The sequence below is a fragment of the Narcine bancroftii genome, chromosome 1 (genome assembly GCF_036971445.1).
Source record: "Narcine bancroftii isolate sNarBan1 chromosome 1, sNarBan1.hap1, whole genome shotgun sequence".
NCBI lineage: Eukaryota > Metazoa > Chordata > Chondrichthyes > Torpediniformes > Narcinidae > Narcine > Narcine bancroftii.
The window spans coordinates 257141068-257160777 of record NC_091469.1 but is presented as its reverse complement, the minus strand read 5'-3'; the positions used below and the strand labels follow the sequence as shown (position 1 = coordinate 257160777).

The following is a 19710-nucleotide window of genomic DNA, read 5'->3' as shown; positions in this document are numbered from 1 at the left end:
TGCTCTGAACAAAACCAAACACCTGATTGGACATGAGGTGGCCAACACAATAATCTCGGAGAGTACATATTCACTCATTATCAAAGGATAATTGCCTCATCCTTATCAGCATTCATTTTATGTGGTACACAAAATCATGTGTGACAGCAGAACACACAAATGATGAGGCAAAAATCAATATTTATGAACCATACTGTGGCTGTTATTCCCTCAGCCTAGAACATTCCAGCTGAAAGATCGGTGTGCATTCTTAAAGGGTGAAGTATTCCACAAGTTTTACATAAATCACTATTTTAGTACCTTATTGTTAATTATCAGAAGATGCTATATTCTAACACAGAATCCATCTTGGCCCATTGTTCATGTGTTGCACACACTGAATGTGTTTCAGATTGTTACAGTCTAGCTTGGAGTTCAGATGGAAGACTGCAGCTAGCGATACACAAGGTAAAGAAAAGCAGCTCCGACAAGGTGGATAAAATGGGAGTCCACAGCTGAGGAATAGGTCTGACATGGTGTCTTGGGTAAACTTGTACCTCTCACTTTGTTCGTTTTAGATTGGTCACAGTGTTCGAGCTACCAAAAGAAAATAGACACACACCGAGAGCAGTTCAGTTTATATAAGTCTTTATTACTAAATCTAAAGATGAATTCACACTACAACATGCAAGCCCTTCCCAATTATACTTATCAACGCCTGGACTGGTCCCAACTGCCAAAGCGAGCCGACGACTGCACACTTGTAGTAGGTTGTCTGGGCGCCGGTAGCAGCTTCTCCACCTCCCCGGACCGGGAATCGGTTTGGAATCTTGAAGTTCTTCTTCTTGCTGAGAGATGTTGCCACCTCTTGGAGAGTCTCAAACTTCAGCAGTGGGACCATGGCTTATATTACCCAAAAGTTGTTTACTTCAGATCTTACCTCTTTGAACAAATGATTTAATTATCTTCAAGGTCTCTTGACAGTCTGCGACCAACAAAAGACAACTGCATCTCTTGGCCTCATGGTGGAAGTTGGATAATGTCTATTGATTCATATGCATCTCTGGGCCCCATAGTGTAAATTTAGATAATGTCTTCTTCAACTGCATCCTGGGCCCCGTGGTGGAATTTAGATTATGTTTTCTGATGCAACCTGGGCCTCATAGTGGAACTGAGATAATGTCTTCTGATGCAACTGCATCCCTTCTTGCATCAGCTGGTCTAAATCCTCCATTACACGTGGGCAAGAGCGAGAGACGACAAGGTTGCATTAAATTGCATCTTACTTGAAATGGAAAAATATCAACATCCAGTGTGAAGGCAGAAAGAAATTTTAAACAATTAATCAGAAGTAGACCACAACCTGCAAGCCAGTTCCTCCATTCAATAAGATCATAACAGATCTAATTGTAATCTTATCTCTCCATTCCCAACTACCCTTTCATTACCTTACTTATCAAATATGTATCTTATTCTGCCTCAGCAACTGAAGTCTGTGAGCATTGGTGTACCACTAGTATTGGTGCTGGAACCTTTGCTGTTTTATATATACATTAATGACTTCCACATGAATGTAGGGAGGTATAATCAGTAAGTTAACAGATATCATGAAAATTGATGTCGTTGATAGTGAGTGCTGTTTTAGGATATTGATTAGCTGGTCAATTGGGCAAGGCAATGGCAGATGGAATTTAATCCTGATCAAGCAAAGAGATGCATTTCAGGGGTTCTAATGAAGGTCAGGCACATAACATGAACAGATGGGCCATGGATATTTTTTATATAATTTTTTATTTTTCACACTGTGAACCATATCAACCAAAATATATACAAACATTTCTCATTCAATATACACAGTGGCAATTTCTCCCTCTCTCCCTCCCCCCTCCAAGACCAATAAATATTCAACATATACAATACAATAAAACCATAAAACAATGTCTTCACACAATGAAAAATAAAGGCCATGGATAGTATTGAGGAACTGGGATGTTTGCCTTCAAAGATTAAGAGAGAGTAGCAAGGTCTCAATAAAACATTGGTTCGTTCACAACTGGAAGACTGTGTAGTTCTGTTCACCACACTACAAGGAATGAATGCATGAGAGGGTGCAGAGGAGATTCACCGGGATATTGCCTAAGATCAACTATTTCAGTTATGATCAGAAGGGGTTAATTTCCTTTGAGCACAGGGAGGCTGACAGAGAACCTGATAGAGTTACACATAATTAAGTGGACATGGATAGGCTGGACAGTGAGAAACATTACCCCTTAGAAGGGGTATTTAAAGAGGCAAACATTTGAATGTGAAAAGTTAAGGTTTTAGAGGATATCCAAGGAAGACTTTTCCCCCCTCCCATAAAGTGGTTGCAATCTTGCCTGAGAAGATGTTGGAGACAACAATTTCAAACATTTGTAAGAGCACTTGAATAACCAAAGCACAGCAATCTGGATACGTTGAACCTGATTCTGTGCTTGTGACTCAATTTCAAAGACTCAACTTCTCACACCCTCCAGGAAAAATGGTTTCAAAGACACAACTGTCCAAGAAAGAACAAAAAAAACCACCCATTTGTCATTTTAAACCACTGATCTCTTGTTCTAGATTCTCCCACATCTACAATGGCCGTCCCCTCACATCACCTCTTGCTCTACAGCATATTGGAGATGTGCATAATTGCAGATTTATTCCGGAAGTGGATATAGAACCAAAGAGAAAAAAAAAACTAATCAATAATGATCAACAACAATGCAAATGATACAATTAGGACTGAACCTGTAAAAGCTGCATTTACATAAAACATCTTTTCAGAAAGAACTGTGCAACCAATTTATGCATACATATATAGGTGAATCACATATGTTGTTAAACGTTCTGGGGAAACTCAGCAGGTCACGGAGCATCCATAGGAAGTTAAGTGTACCCAACGATTCAGGCCTGTGCCCTTCGTCAGCTATGAGACACATATGTGCAATGGCTTGACATCACACACTCAATACAAGTTTATGTATACATTACTGCAGTCTGCAGTAAAATGCAGGCCATAGTTTTGAAGCTCCAAAAGACCAGTATGGATATTAATTGCCAGAATAAACCTACCTCACAAACCAACTCTAAACACACGATACTCTCCTCGAAGACCATTCTATGAATCCAACTCTGACCACACTTTTAGATATTTTCTCATCGTAGCTCAACAACTTTGCATGCATTTTTCAGTTTTGAATTAAGCATCTGTGCAGTTTTATGGTGTACTTTTTCTATATTCTAGATGCCACACAGCTGCACTTGCCTTCGCTTTTAATATAGCCTTCTTCTTATCAGGAGAGGTCCTGAACCCTTGATTTGCTGCCTTTCTTTCTTATTCAACCTTCCAAACACTCAGCCAGAAAGCCCACAAGAAACGGATCAAAGAATGCATGCACAATTCTCGAAGAGTAGAACAGGAAAAGGAGATTACTGAAAGCATCAAAATCTGAATTGGTCTTTTAAGTGTGCATTATCTGGTGTTTGGGGCTCATTCTAACAATAAGGGATGATTCTACAAGTTTAACAGCTATGTCAAACAGGAAAAGTCCCTACAAAATTATGAAGACGATCATCCTTACAATCTTTCTAAGGCCAGTCATGTCAAAGTTGCAAAGTCTGTCAAGTCACTGACAGACAAGAAAGCTTCAAATGAAAATTAATTTCTTTGGCATTTCTTCAAAGGACAAAAAAAATTTACAAAATAAAATCTTTCTGTAAACTTAGGAACGGTGGACGATTTCTGCATTTCCTCCAAATTGTACCTGTGGGAGACACCAACTGGATGAGGTTGCAGTCCTCAATTCAGGAATGTTCAGGTTGAACACTGGAAGCCTTTGGAACAAGAACTTTCAATCTGGAGATCAGAAATAGGACCCAAAATCTTAAATGTTTATAATGGATTGTATTCAGAAATATTATATTTTCTGGTTCACTCAATAGTTTTGTCCAAGATCATAACTAAAAATAATGGATTGGAGGGTTATGGAGGGACAGGGTCTGGGTGCTTGTCAGTGAAACTAGGCAGAAAAATAGTTCAGCACAGATTAGAAGGATAAAGAACCTGTTTCTATGCTGCAGCGTTCTTTGATTCTCTGGTATTCATTTCACTACATGATTTACAAATGTTTAATTTATGAATTTCTGCTCTAACACGTTATTTTCAGCTAGAACTTGTACAGATGCTCATGGTCCATCTGTTTCCACACACATTCCTTCTGGAACCATTTTTGATAACAGTTGTCAGTTTAGAATTACCACACAAGTGAAAAACCTTGCACTGCAAATTTAAGAATTGTTGGCAACAACTGACGTCCATCAGCATCAGCTCTTACTGGTGCCTTCTTCTTCTCACCCATGGCAGTCAGTGTAATAAGCCTGCTCCAACAATGTTACCTGGTTAAGAGTTCCACAACTTTAACCAAGTGACCATAAAGAAATAGTGATATGTCCGTGAGTATGCTGGAATGGGTACTTAGGAGGTTCTTACATTAAATGTATATTTAAATTTAATTTAGACATACAGCACGGTAACAGGCCATTTCGGCCCACAAGCTCGTGCCGCCTATTTACACCCAATTGATCTACAATCCCACACGGTTTGAGGGGTGGGATAAAACTGGAGCACCCAGAGTAAGCCCACGCAGACACAGGGAGAACGTACAAACTCCTTGCAGTCAGTGCCAGATTCACCACTACTCACCACTACACTAACTGTGCCGCCCTAGCAGCTGGAGTCAATGAATTTTGAATCAGGAGTCAATTAATTTGCTGAGAAAAGCTCCCAGTGTTTTCCCTAGTCAAAGTGGTTTCAGAGAAATCGATAAATCAAGCAACAAGTCCAGAATATTGTCATTACCTTCCATTCTGCAACATGCATCTTTGTCAGTGGCACTCCCTGGCAAAAGCATTTCCCATATCCAAGCAGTTCAGACACTACTATGCCCCAATCAGGGCTTACTCATCTCCAGCTCTACTTCATTCCAATAGCATATTTTAAACTGGGTATTTATTCTTCAAGGAAAGGATGAGTGCGATTCACTATCAGTATGCAGCTGAAAGTAAAGCCAGGGGAAATCTAGAGGCACAACACACTACAGGAAATTATCCACCTAAAGCTGAGACAATTAAATGCCTGGTTACAACATGAACAGCACTATTTTTAGTTCCCTGTTGCTCTCATTACAATTTCACCAAAAACAACCTCAGGCCTAAAATTACCCGCAGCAAACCATTTAGAAATTCTGAGCAGTAACTTATCCTTCATTGAAGATACTCTTGCAAGCCAATTCATTGTTATATGTTCCTCTCCTGTCATAGATTGATTCTTGCTGTCCTCTATTTCAATTCACAGCTTACAACATTAGTCCTGAGAGCCATTCCTGGAGTGAGAGAGCCTTTCCCTTACAGATAACTTACCAGGTACAACCTTCCGTACAACTAAAAGGAAAGGCAAGATCTCAGCAGGAAAATGCAACCGGTCTTTTTTTTTGGGGGGTGGGGGGGGGGAAGGTTGCAGTACAGCAGGCAACCCAGTAGTGTTGGAGTTTGCACATTTTCCCTGTAATAGCATGCTCCACCTTCCTCCCACATCCCAAAAGCATGCAGATTTGTAGATCAATGCACCCTGTAAATTGTCATTTGCATGTAGGTGAGTGGGAGAATCTGGGGCAGAGTTGAGAGGAATGTATAAAAAATTTAAAATGAAATTAGTTTGAGACTGGTGAACAACAAGGAGTCAGTTAGGAAGAGCCATGTTTCGCTAATATATGACAAAACCTATTTGCTCCAAACAAGACCAAAATGCATTTTCAAGTCCTTGTCACCCTTTCTCTTGAGAGAGAAAGCCTGCCAGACTTGCTGACAATTACAGTTATAAATAAACCACCCAAATGGGTGATGTAGGTTTAGCATAAAATCAATGTAGAAACTCAGGGCAGACAAATGCTTCAGGTTTTGTCAGCATTGAGACACCTTCTCTACAACCTGCACCCCCAATTATGACATTTTGCCAATTGGGTACATTGAACTGAACAGGAAAATTTAATATTCAGTACTTATTGAAATAATCCAGTTAATGGCCCAAGGCACAGTCTGTTTTTATTTTGTATAACTTTTACGTTAATTGTATAATCAGTTGCATCCCATTAATTAAATCCCAGAAAATTCAAATTCCTCTTGCTCCAACACAAAAGAATGTTGCCAAGGCAATAAACTTTAAAAAAATGAGTTACTGTGCCTGGAGGAACCTTGCGTTGAGAGAGAGCATTGTACAAAGTCCTTAACTCAGTGTGAGTAGAACTCCACACCAGACTGAGACCTGGTGGTTGGACAAGGTTGCACACTAACTGAACAGACAGCATTAAGCTCAATGCATTATCCACAATATCTCCCTTCAGCGTTGCAATTGAATGTAGAAAGTAGTCTGAGAGAGTGGTGTGAAATAGAGGAAGGGCACAATCTAAGGCAGGCCAGAGCGCACAGCCAACAACATCGATTCATCAAGGCAAATGGGAGAACCATCTCCTAATTCTACTTTTAATATGCAATGACATCCCAACCCTCCAAGTTTATTGACTGAAAGTATAACTTCTGAGTTAATTGAATGATCAACAGCATATTCAAAGACATGTTAGCATTCTACCGATTAAACCTCAGAAAATTCAAAGTCCCTTTCAATCCAACACAAAAACCTTAGAGTTATGGTTCAGATCAAAGTTCCAACTGTCCCCAAGCAGCCAGCTACTTTTACTAGAGGTGTACAGTTTGACCTAATCCCACTTATCCTGACAACTAGAAACTAGTTTGTAGCCTGGGGGGGGGGGGAAGGAAGGACTCTATGTGGTCACTGGAGCGATGACTTGCGCACAATTAGTTACAAATCACCACCCCAATTAAGTTGTTCTTCATCTCTGAAGTGCCTATTGCGTTTTCTTTCACAAGCACATCAAAAAGCAGCATCTCAGCTCAACATGGAAGGCGATCTTCAGACTGCAATCCCCTTTCTCCCCCCCTCATCTGTGCACCTGCGAATGAGAAAGCCACGGCTCGCCCCCTCTGCAACCCAGCTGCAGGGATCAGTGATACTTCATTTGTGTGGATGCAGGCGCAGGGAGTTCTCGCTTACTCCAGATTAAAGACAGAATAAATAGAAATGGCTCAAAGTGCAGACAAACGTCACGGACTTTGAGATGAATCTGGATGAACAAGTTGCGAACGTGGAAGGGTGTGAGTGAGTGGAGATTGCACTCCAGCGTGCAAGGGGTCATTCAAGGGGTAAGCAATCTACTCCTTCCCTCTGAAGGCAAAAAAAAGAACCGTTGCGAGGATTCCCGCACTCCTCGTTTGCTCCGAACCCTGTCGCCGGAGTGAATGGTGATCTACAGGTGAGGGCAAGTGAAGCAAGGAGACAGCCTCCGGCGGCGGCGGCGGCGAGGGTGGGCGGGGGGACACACGCCGGCAGCCCGTTCACTCACCTCCTCCCGAAAAGCTTCAGGCCCCCGAAAGGTTTGTGGTGGTGGTGGTGGTGGTGGTGGTGAGGGGAGACCGGGCTCTCGTCGTTCTCGCAGGACGCCGGCACGTCCGAGGACGAGGATCCGGACGCGGTGGATTCCGACTCCAACGGTGGCTCTTCACTCCCTGGGTCCATCACTGGAGAATCCTCGGTCACGATGCTCGCTGAGCGGTCGGGCTGCGCGCACACGCGGTCACCCCTTCATCCAGAGAGCAGGCAACGCGACCCCGGGGCTCCGACCCGAACCGGGAAGCCGAGGCACCGCCGGACGGGGCTCGGTCATTTGGAGGAAAGACTCCGAGGGCCAGGCAAACAAATCGCGGCGGGCACACGGAGGGATCAGCCGGGTCACGCTCGCTGGCGGCGGCGGCTCGGACGGGGTTCGGACCCGGAAGTGGGTGCTGCTGCGGACGCGGGGGCAGCAGAGCCCGGGCGACAGCGGGCGGGTGAGCCCGAGCCGCGCCAGGCACTTGAGTGCGCGCCCCGACCCAGCGCATGGACGGACGGGCGAGCGAGCCGCTGCTCCCCGCGACAACCAGTCGGATGCTGCACGGTGAGAACAGGAAGTTTCATTGCCTGCACTGAGCAGAGCTCCAGGACCCTGATAGTCGCCTGCTGATCTGCCTCCTGCAGAATGAATGAAACTTCGGGCTCCGGCCAGGGTGAGGAGTGCCGCCATCTGCTGCCCGCGCCTTGGTCTGTGTACTCTTTTCTCCCCAAACTCCAACCCCAGACATGGAACGCGACAGCGCGGTAAACGGGCCCTTCGGCCCGTCTAGTCTGCGCCCAATCATCATTCCGCTCGTCCCCGATGTCAGAAGTAATCCCTATGCCCTCTGGTGCTCTGTGATTAGTCCGGGATTGCTCCAGGTCGGTTGTGAGTGGGAAGGGAAGGTTGAGAGCTACTGTTCCAGACCCAATTGTTGCTGTTTTGCATGAGAAAAAAGTTGTCCTTGGCCCATTTCCTTTGGAGTTCTGAAACTGTGCACATCACGAGTCAATTGGGACGATTCAAACTTTTTCCTTCCACCCACATCCCACCTGAAGCAATCCCTTACTTTAAAAAAAATACTTTTCACACTATGAACCATACTAACCAAAATACACACAAACATTTCCCTCTTGAATATACAGTGAAATTTTCTCCCCTCCCTCCTTCACCCCCCCCCTCCTCACCCACTCAACGTTCAACCTATATGATGCATTAAACCCATTAAACAATGTCATCGCACAATGAAAATAAAGTTGTGGAACAAGCTGCCATCTGAAGTGGCTCACTTCCATTTTAAGAATAAATTGGATAGATACATGGATGGGAGAGGTTTGGAGGATGACAGAATGGGTGCTGGTCAGTGGGACTAGCACAGTGGTTGCTCTGTAATCAGTAAGGGATTGCTTAAGGTAGTATGTGGGTGGAAAGAAAAGTTTGAAAACCTCTGTTTTAATCGTACCTCATTGAATCATTATGGCCACGGTTTCATATCTCCAAAGGAAATGGGCCGACAATTTATTTCAGTTACTATTGGGTCTCGAGCAGTGATTCTCAACCTTCCCTTCTCACTCATGTACCTTCTTCTTTCTTTCTTCTTTGGCTTGGCTTTGTGGACGAAGATTTATGGAGGGGGTAAATGTCCACGTCAGCTGCAGGCTCATTTGTGGCTGACAAGTCCGATGCGGGACAGGCACACATGGTTGCAGGGGAAAATTGGTTGGTTGGGGTTGGGTTTTTCCTCCTTTGTCTTTTGTCAGTGAGGCGGGCTCTGCGGACTTCTTCAAAGGAGGTTGCTGCCCGCCGAACTGTGAGGCGCCAAGATGCACGGTTTGAGGCAATATCAGCCCACTGGCGGTGGTCAATGTGGCAGGCACCAAGAGATTTCTTTAGGCAGTCCTTGTACCTCTTCTTTGGTGCACCTCTGTCACGGTGGCCAGTGGAGAGCTCGCCATATAACACGATCTTGGGAAGGCGATGGTCCTCCATTCTGGAGATGTGAACCACCCAGCGCAGCTGGATCTTCAGCAGCGTGGACTCGATGCTGTCGGCCTCTGCCATCTCGAGTACTTCGATGTTAGGAATGAAGTCGCTCCAATGAATGTTGAGGATGGAGCGGAGACAACGCTGGTGGAAGCATTCTAGGAGCCGTAGGTGATGCCGGTAGAGGACCCATGATTCGGAGCCGAACAGGAGTGTGGGTATGATAACGGCTCTGTATACGCTTATCTTTGTGAGGTTTTTCAGTTGCCTCAAGCACTAATCACAGAGCACCAATGGCAGAGGGATTAGTTAAAGTGGTTTGTGAGTGGAAAGAAAAAGGCTGAGAACCACTGCTCTAAAGCCATGACCTCTTGTATTTATCTCTACTAATCTAAGTGGAAAGATTTACTCTATCTATACATTTCATAATTTTGTATATCAAATCTCCCTAATTCTTCTACACTCCAAAGAATAAAGTCTTCACCTGTTTAATCTTTCTCTGTAACTCAACTCCGGAGGGGGAAGGCTGAATTCCTCTGTGTGCTGACTGACCCTGGAGAACTGCCAAGTGTGGCTCATTAGGACTGTCAATCACCCAGCTGTTTAGCATATAATCCGATTTGATGGGTGTCAAGAGTTTTAATTAATTTACTGTGAAATCATTGTTATTTGCTATTGTCAGGGAGCATTATCCCCGTGTTGGCAATTTGTGGATTAGAACGAATACATGGAGTCAAGTTCTTTGACACCGTCAGTGTACAGCTTCACCACAATCACATTTAAGTTTGTAATTTTCTCATTGTCAATTCTTTATTTGTAATATTTTTTGATTTTTTTTCACAGACATATAAATTCAAACACACAATACAATCTCTTCCAACACCAGTATAACACACAGTCTGTTTTTACCCTCCCTGCCCCCTTCCTATCACCCCCACTTGCCCCAATACAACTAAGAATAAAGTCATATAAATTGTACAGAAAGGAAAAAGACAAATACCAGTGGGGTCAACAACCCCTACAGAAACCTTGAAAAATGCTGGAGAAAGAAAAATAATCCAAGTTAATCAAATAACCAAAGGTAAGGAATAAAAAGAAAAAGGTACAATTCCGGATCCTGTGAAAAATCCACTCATAATTTTTTTTCAGAATGTCCCCCAGGTCCACCCAGAAGGATCTCAACTTCATACACAGCCAGGTTGAACGGATAAAGGTTCTAGTCTCCACACCAAAACTGAAGCACATTTCCAAGATTTCTAATTTAGATTTATGTTGAGGTGTGAGGTGCAATTGATGCAGGAAATTGCATTGGACCAGCATGTACCTGGCATTAATAAAGCTGTCATGTTGTCCTGACACAGGTCTGACCAGCACTGCTCGTGGATTATTGTGCCCAAGCCCATCTCCCACATTTCCCTCGACCTGTGTAAACCCGTCTACGGGCCCTCACTTTAGAATATAGAATACATTAGAATCTCCATGTCACTACACAAGGGCAGAGTCATAAATGGTCCCAATTTGTCCCTCAAAAAATATCTTAATTGGAGATAGAAGAAGAATGTTCTATTAGATAAATCATATTTATTCCTCAATTGCTCAAATGACGTGAGCTGCCCTCACTTGTAACAATCCTAGATACAGCTGATCTCTTTCTTGCATCAGGTGTCCAGGACCTTATTGTCCAGTCATGGGTATTAAGTTGTTGTGGGTTGATGGGGTTTTGGGGGATATCCCTACCTTCAATCCAATACATTGATTTATTCTTTGACATGTCTGAAGTACATGTTTTAGTGTGGGGTCATCTGTCCTCTTTGAAAGTAATTTACTGTCACATTTATATATAAACTCTCTTGTTATCTTTTCACCTATTGCATGTAGTCCAATTTGTACCCAGGAGGGGGGGACCCCTTCCTCAAAAAATGAGGCAAAAGACCTCGTCTGGGCCACCCAGTAATATTTTTTTTGAAATCTGGCAATTTTAAACCTCCTACTTTGTAATCCCAAGTTATTTTTTCCATGGAATTTCTCGCCACTTTACTGTTCCACAGGAACTTTCTGACACATCTGTTGAGCATCTTAAAGAAGCCCTGGGACAACAGAATTGGTAATGACTGAAATAGACATTGTAGCTTTGGTATCACGTTTATTTTAACACAGTTAAATCTGCCCACCATCTACTGAGGTCTTCTTCAATCTTCTGGAGAAAAGGGAAATAAATGAGATGGTATAAGTTGTGTAAATCCTTGTCTACTTTTATCCCCAGATATTTAATGCCTTCTTGCAGCCATTTGAATTGACTTCCCTGTTGGTATTGTCCATAATCCCCCTTCATCAGAGGCATTATCTCACTCTTGACCAGATTTACCTTATACCCTGAGACCTTCCCTTAATCCTCCAGTCTGGTCCTCAGCCTGACCAATGAAACCCCCTCCTCCCCCCCCCAACCTCAGTCCGTCAAATATACTAACACATCGTCAGTGAATGGATGATTTTGTGTTCCACCTGGCCCACCTTGAACCTCTTTATGCCTGGATCCCACCGAATGGCCTCTTCCAGTGGCTCAATGGCCAGAATGAACAGCACTGTCAACTGGACCTACTCAATGAAACACTGGAGACATCTGCCCATTTGTTATAAATTTAGCTTGGGGTTTATAATAGTGTCCTAACCCAATTAATAAATGTTTGTTGCAGTCCAAATTTCTCCAGCACCTTGAACAAAAAGTCCCATTCCATTCTGTCGAAGGCCTTCTCTGCATCCAGAGTTGATGGCCACTCCTGGATCCACCCCTGACTGTGCCAGATATACAGATATATTAAGCAATCTAGCTATGTTGTTTGCTGATTACCTCTTTTCTACAAATCCAGCTTGATCTGCATTTGTTAATTTCAGCAAATCTATCTCCAACCTATTGGCCAATACTTCTACAATTTTATAGTCTTCATTCAATAACAAGATGAGCCTAAAAGAGGAGGGGCTCGGTGGGACCCTGTCTTTTTATCAGAATCATCGTTGTGATTTCTGTTGAGAAAGATTCTGGGAGGGTGTGCCGTCTGATCATCCACCTGCATAAGAAGGGACATTAAGAGATTCTTTTTAAAATTCCAGGAGAAACCATCAACTTGTTAGCCTGCAATGAGCCCAAGGCTTTTTCAATCTCCTCTCTAGAGAAGGGACATTCAGCCCCTCTCATTCTTCCTGATCCAAATCATCTATTTTAGTGGGATCCCCCTCTGACTGATTTATATAGCTCTTTATAGAACTTTCTAAATGTTTTGTTTATTTCCTTTGGTTTAAGTGAAATCTTGCCTTCCCTATTTGAATCGTATTGATTATTCTTGAGACCTCTTCCGCCCTCAATTACCAGGACAAGGCTTTATGGGCCCTTTTCCCCCAGCTCATAATACTGCTGTATAGATGTTAAGATCAATTTTTCAGTCTTATATGTTTGCAGTGTATTATATTTGACCTCTTTAATCATTAAATTCTGCATTTCTGATAGTCTTTTCTCATCTTAAATTCTTGATCAAGTGTTGCATTGGGCTTCCTATAGTCTCCACCATTCACTGGGCTGGTTGTCGGGATTGAAGAGGAGTTCACATTGATACAGCAGTATTCAACAAATTCTTTTGTCCATCTGATGACTCCTTCCGAAGTCCAGCTAATTTGGTCACACATTCAAAGGCAATTTCCTTTCCAACCAATGATATCTGCAGTTTTGACCACCACCCCCCCCCCACCCTTCCTCTTCATCCAATCAGCTACCAGAATTTTTTGTCTGTGCAATATCTGATTGACTGTTCTTTGAGGTTAATATTCTCATTCTTCAGTGGAAATGGTGTTTCCTAAACTACTTCACTGAAGACTGAGTTAAAGCACAGACACTAACATTGCAATTCCTTCTTTTTTGACAGTCCCTCATGGTCTAGGTCACTTATTTCCACTCTGGTTTTGTGGGTTCTGTGGCTGACGAAGCTATTGTCGGAACCAGGGTTTTCCACAGATGGTGCTGAAGTTGGATGGTCCTTCATTACACCCCAAATCCTCCTTTACCGCTTGGATCAATCTTGGGGAGATACCTCAGTGTTGATGGAGATGGTGCATTCTTTCATAGAGACTATGAATCATCCTTGAAAGATTTCTTCTTCCCATTGGCAGAGCTCGATGTGGACTGTTTTGAGAGTCTAGAGTTAGGCAGTTGAGTGTACCTCATGCTTTAAAATTGGGTATATTAGCTGGAAGAGCACACTAGCATTGATTTGCTTACCCTTCAGTGGAATTTGTTGGATTATGTAGAAATAAAATTGGTGGTGTTTGTCAGGAGTTTTTTTGTGGGATTTTGCTCTATGTAAACTGTTTGCACATGCATATCCTTTATTTATTGATCCTAAAAATTTTCAAAATCTGAAAAGTTTCTTTTATAGAAATGCCCAAAATTGGAACCTGTTTCAACATGGCTAAATAAGGAATCCAATGGGGGTTTGTCTTTGGCTGTGTCATTTTTGCAAAAACATATCCAACAACTTGTCTATAAGCTACAATAATGATAACCCCAGACTGTTGGGTGCTGTTTATTCATAGTTTGATACATTGAAGGAGAACGAATCAGACTGATAAATGAAATGGGAGCAAGGAAAGCAGAGAAAAAGAGTGGACATTGAGGTGTGGAATTAATCAAAGTATTTTATTTTTTAGTTGCTGTTTTGAGGTAAAAATCAGAATGTGATCTGCAACATCCAATGTGAAATTGACAAGATGCACATGCAGACATCTGACTGCCCCGTTTGGTCATTCCTGCTTCATCATTCCATTAAAGGAGTAGCACGGTTGGCTGGGGCAGCACATTTGGTGTAGCGGTTAGTGCAATGCCTTAACAGCATCAGCAATTCAAGTTTGAATCCTGCGCTGTCTGTAAGGAATTTGTACGTTCTCCCCGTGTCTGCGTGGGTTTTCCCCGGGGGCTCCAGTTTCCTCCCATTGTTCGAAATGTACTGGCAGTGGAGGTTAATGGGGTGTAAATTTGGCAGCACAGACTCAAAATGGCCTGTTACCGCACTGTATGTCTAAATTTTAAAACTTTTTAAAAAATTTAAAGCTCAGTTCAATAATTTAATGGATATCACAGAAATCAAGTGTTAATCAAAGCATGCCAGTGCTTTTCCTATTGTGAATTTTTTTTTAAAAACTTAAAAATATTCTGGCAAATGTGCATGAGATTATGTTTTGAAGTAATGAAAGAACAAATTTTATAGTACTTGTTACATCTCTCAGAGTTTTTGTCTTTGAAATTCCTACACAGTTGACATATCTATTACAATAAAAAGCTCTCTTTAAATAAAGCATGCTGAGTTAATGAGAACAAAACCTTTTATACTTCTAGTGTGTTATGCAACAGAACTGATATGCCATGCCTAGATTTAACTAACAACAGCTTTAGAGGAAGATGATTTGTCCATAATTTCATGGCTGAATTGGTAGATTTCCTGTCTCCAAGTTGCAAAGAAAATAGAACATGAAACATTACAGCAAAGTACAGACCCTTTGGCCCATGATGTACCAACCTACGTCAATCATCTCCACAACCATCTAATTTTTCCCTACCTCCCACCCAAAGCCATCTATTTCTCTTGCATCCATATGCTTGAGTCTTTTGAATGAGGCTATTGTGTCAGCCTCCACCACCGTTTTCGACAATGCATTCCAGACACCCACCACTCTGAGTAAAAGACTTACTTCTGACATCTCCCCCAAACTTTCTTCCATTCACCTTAAACAGGTTTTTGCTCTTGTCACCCAGGAAAAAAAAAAATCTATATTGGAACATTATGCTTCAAAGTTTTGGAGGTTCAGATAGGCTATTCAAGTTTCTTGGGTACGCACAAGCGATATCCCAAAGATCAGGAGCATTTTGTCCGATGTATTAAAAAATATTTACTTGGCAATCCATGTATCCATTCATTTATCACCTTGGCTGATAGTGGAAACTTACTGTGTCACTACAGTTCCTAAAAATAACAGTCTCTTCACTTAATTGGATGTAAAGCACATTGGAAACCACATGCGCGCACACACGTGCACACATATACACTCTTACGTATGCACGTGTACACACACACACCCCCGATGGTTCCCTATATAAGTCTCAAAGCTAGTCCCATGAGTGATTAATGAGCTATTTAGTTTTGATGTTTGTTTTCATTGCAAGTTGTTGTAATTTAGTTGATGGCACCCCTTGCGTTTGACATGGGATGTGTGAAATGTAAAAAGGGGCATGTACTAAAACATCAGATGGCAGCGATATCGCCCACAGTTGTATAGTTGAGACAGAAGCAATGTAGCCAAGGTGCACACAATGTCATTGTAGATCTGTTCTTGGGACCAGTTTAGGTAGAAGGAAAACATCACTATGAAAATAAAATCTCTGTGCTTGTTCATTGAACTAGGATTCACTGGTAGGATGTTGTGCTGCTGGCTGGCTCTGCCCCCATCTGCCCACATACAATCCTGGTTTCCCACCTAAACGCAGAACCCTTCCGAAGACTACTATGAGGCCCTACCCTTAGTTATAAGCTAATAAAAGTGTTTGTTCTCCCTCTAGTCATGAGAGCTTTTTATTCGTGGTACAGTTTGTGTTGACAAGTGTAATTTTCTAATATGATTTGTAGATGATGATACGCTCTATCAATGACTCTAAAGACAGTGAGGAATGATAGGCTTTAATACACATTAGATTTCACCCGGCCCAACTCCATGTGCCCGAATGAATGGAAGGGGGCAGGGAGGTCAACCTTTATGGCCAGTTCACAGGGGAAGGGGTTATATGGGATCAATTCATCAGTGGGTGGGCCAGCCACTTATACACAGAGCAGTAACAGTATATACTGTACATATCACCAAATTCACCCCCTTTTTTTAAAACAAAACCCAGTCCTAAAGGTTCAGCCGCTCAGGTGGCTTCCTCTGTCTCTGTGACCATGATGTATGGTCGGCTTTTGTTGCTGGTCAGGTGTCTTGAGGCAGGGGGGGCAAAGTTGTCGCCATAGGGGGTGGGGTTTGGTTGTCTGTGGGGGGAGTCGTGGTGGTTGGCTCGGTTGAGTGAGGATCCCAGGCATGTGGTGTGGGAGTCTGCGGAGGGGGGAGCATCGTTAGCCTGCACCAAGTCCCTGTAGGGGCCAATGTGTGTGTGTGGTGGCCGGGGCCAGGGGTGGGTGGGTGTCTCTGGCATGCACCAGGTCTCGGACAGAGACTATGTCCTCATGGCCGTCGGGGTAAGCATATTGTGGATTTGCATGCAGGAGCTGCACCTCTTCCACCGACGGGTCAGTCTTATGGTCCCTCGCGTGTTTCTTCAGCAGGTCGGGTCCCGGAGATTAGAGTTAGGGTGGCAGAGAGGTTCCGATTACTGACCTCCTGGGGATGGAAAACATGTGTTCCTGAGGGGTCATGTGTGTAGCAGTGCAAAGGAGAGATCGGCTGGCATGGAGTGCTTCTAGCAAGACTTCCTGACAGTGAGACACAGCCAGGCCTTTTGACTTGAGGGCCAGCAAGATTGCCTTCCATATGGTGGCATTTTCTCGCTCCACCTGGACATTTCGCCTGGGGTTATACTTCATGGTCCTACTAGTGGCTATGCCTCTAACCAACAGCAACTGCCACAGCTCGTCGTTCATGAACTAGGACCCCCATCACTATGGATATAGTCCGGGTACCCAGAGGGCAAATATCCTGCGGAGGGCCCTGATAACTGTGGCAGAGGTCATGTCAGGTCAGGGGATGGCAAACAGAAATCTGGAGAACTCATCTATGACATTAAGGAAATAGATGTTCCTTTTGGTCGAGGGCAGGGGGTCCCTTGAAATCGACAGTCAGTCGTTCAAAGGGGTGCGTAGCCTTGATAAGTGCCTTGTTGGGCCTGAAGAACTGCGGTTTACATTACGTGCAGACCCAACAGTGTCTGGTGAGGAACCTGACATCCTCAATGAGGTACAGGAGGTTCCGGGCTTTTATGAAGTGGAATATCCTCATGACTCCGGGGTGGCAGAGGTCATCGTGGAGGGACTTGAGGCGGTTGAGATGCGCACTGACGCACATCCCCCAGGATAGGGCATCTGGGGGATCATTGAGTTTGCCTGACTGGTACAGGATATCATAGTTAAAGGTGGAGAGTTCAATTCTCAACCTCAGGATTTTATCATTTTTGATTTTACCATGCAGTTTTGGGTTAAACATGAAGGTGATGGCCTGCTGGTCTGTCAGCAGGGTAAATCTTTTCCCGGCCAAGTAGTGCACCAGTAGCGTACTGCCTCAACAATCACCTCTGCCTCCTTCTTGACTGAGAATGCCGTGTCTTGGGGCCATGGAGGGTGCAGGAAAAAAATGCTACTGGCCTGCCTGCCTGCCTGGTTGAGAGTGGCGACTAGTGCAAAGTCAGAGGCATTGCTCTTCACCTGGAATAGGATGGATTCATGCACGGCAAGCATCATGGATTTAGTGATGTCTCCTTTGATTCGGTTTAATTCCACCCGAACTTTTGTGATAAGGGGAAACTAATGGATCTTACTAAGAGGTAGCTTTATCGGTATAATTGGGCACCCATTGGGCATAGTAAGAAAAGAACCCCAGGCACCGTTTCAGAGCCTTGAGGTTGTGTGGTATTGGGAGCTCCATAAGGGGATGCATGCGGTTGGGGTCGGGGGCAATGACACCATGCGCCATGACACATCCAAGGAGGACCAGGTAAGTGGTGCTAAACACACACTTCTCCTTGATATAAGTTAGATTAAGGGTCTTGGCTGTGCTGAGAAATTTCACCAGGTTTGCTTCGTGGTCCTCTTTAATCTTTAATCTTTCTGGGCTCCCTCTGTCAAACAGGCAGTTTGTTCTTTTCCTGTTTACCTCAATCTCCATTATTGAGTGGGCGATCAGATGAGGGCTGCCCTGGTTCAGGGTCACGGAGGCCAGGATTGGGTCATCATCATCGCTGTCAGAGGGGAGGCCCAACTGGTAAGATGGCAACCTCCATGTTGACCAAGCTGTCACACTGGAGGAAGAAGGAGGAAGTGACGTCATCTGGACGGCTGAAGGCGGAGGTGACGCTAAGTAAGATGGTGACTCCTGAGTCGTGCATGCGGTCAAGCTGTTCAGGGCTGGACGTGACATCAGCGCTGCACTGCTCGCTTGGGAGGGTTTGGACTTACAGACACACTGGTAATGTCCTATCTTCCTGCATCCCTAACAGATCACTTCCTTAGCCAGACAGAGTCATCAGGCTGGTTGCAGAATTGCCACCTCGGGTATCCAATTGCAATGGTGGTGGTGGTGGGGTCATGGCTTGTTATCGTGGAGGCTGTCTGTGACACCGGGTCCCAACATGGCGGCGCCTGTGGTCCTCATGCGGAGCCCCCATTCTTACCAGTGATCTTATCGGCATTGCATTGGGTCGAGTCGAGCATCCTCGCAAGCTGGAAAGCTCTCTTCAGGGGCAGCTTGTCCTCCTCGAGCAGTCACTGACAATGTAGTTGGACCTCACTCCAGCCTCGCAGGCATTTTGCACCAGCTCCTCCACACATTGGGCTACGGGCACAGGGGCTGTAGCAGAGCCCCAGCAGTCTCTCCCCAGGTTGTACAGCACTCAAAGAAACTCATTCATGGACTCACTGGGTCTTATCGAGGACAGTCAAAACCGTGAGTACACTTAGTTCACCCAGGGTCGGTAGAGGTTGCAGAGCTCAGCTATGGCCTCTGGGTAGGTCGTATAGTTCCGGATCGCCAGGTACACGGTGGCCAACTCTAGGTTGCAGGATCTTGAGTTTCTTTTCATCCGCGTCCACCAGGCCCACTGCGTTTTCAGGGAAGTTTGTGAAGCCGGCGATCCACTGCTTGTACCATTTCGGCAGCTCTGGGCGTCTGTGGATCGATTTTGAGTCCGTTGAGTCTCAGCAGCTTGTCCATCCCACGTGGAAAATTAATGTGTATTAAATTGATACACACTATCAATGACTCCGAAGACTGAGAGAGGAACGATAGGCTTTAATACACATTAGATTTCAGCTGGCCCAACTCCATGTGCCCGATTGAATGGAAGGGGGTAGGGAGGTCAACCTTTATGTCCAGGTCACCAGGGGAGGGGTGACATGGGGTCGAATCATCAGTGGATGGGCCAGCCACTTAAACACAGAGCAGCAATAGTATATACATATATACATATCATCATAGATGA

General features: G+C 44.1%; 1 protein-coding gene across 3 annotated transcripts in view; it reads right to left on the bottom strand.

The window, feature by feature from the left end:
- The window catches only part of dgkza (diacylglycerol kinase, zeta a), a 517457-nt gene that overhangs the window by 436818 nt on the left and 60929 nt on the right, over positions 1-19710 (bottom strand). Inside the window, exon 1 of one of the 3 annotated variants that reach the window (XM_069896150.1) lies at positions 7482-7755. The exons of the other annotated variants lie outside the window; for them this stretch is intronic. Coding sequence (XP_069752251.1) covers positions 7482-7654 — 173 coding nt within the window. The 5' untranslated portion in view covers positions 7655-7755. Of the gene's footprint in view, positions 1-7481; positions 7756-19710 lie in introns of those variants that run through there. 3 annotated transcript variants of the gene reach the window in all.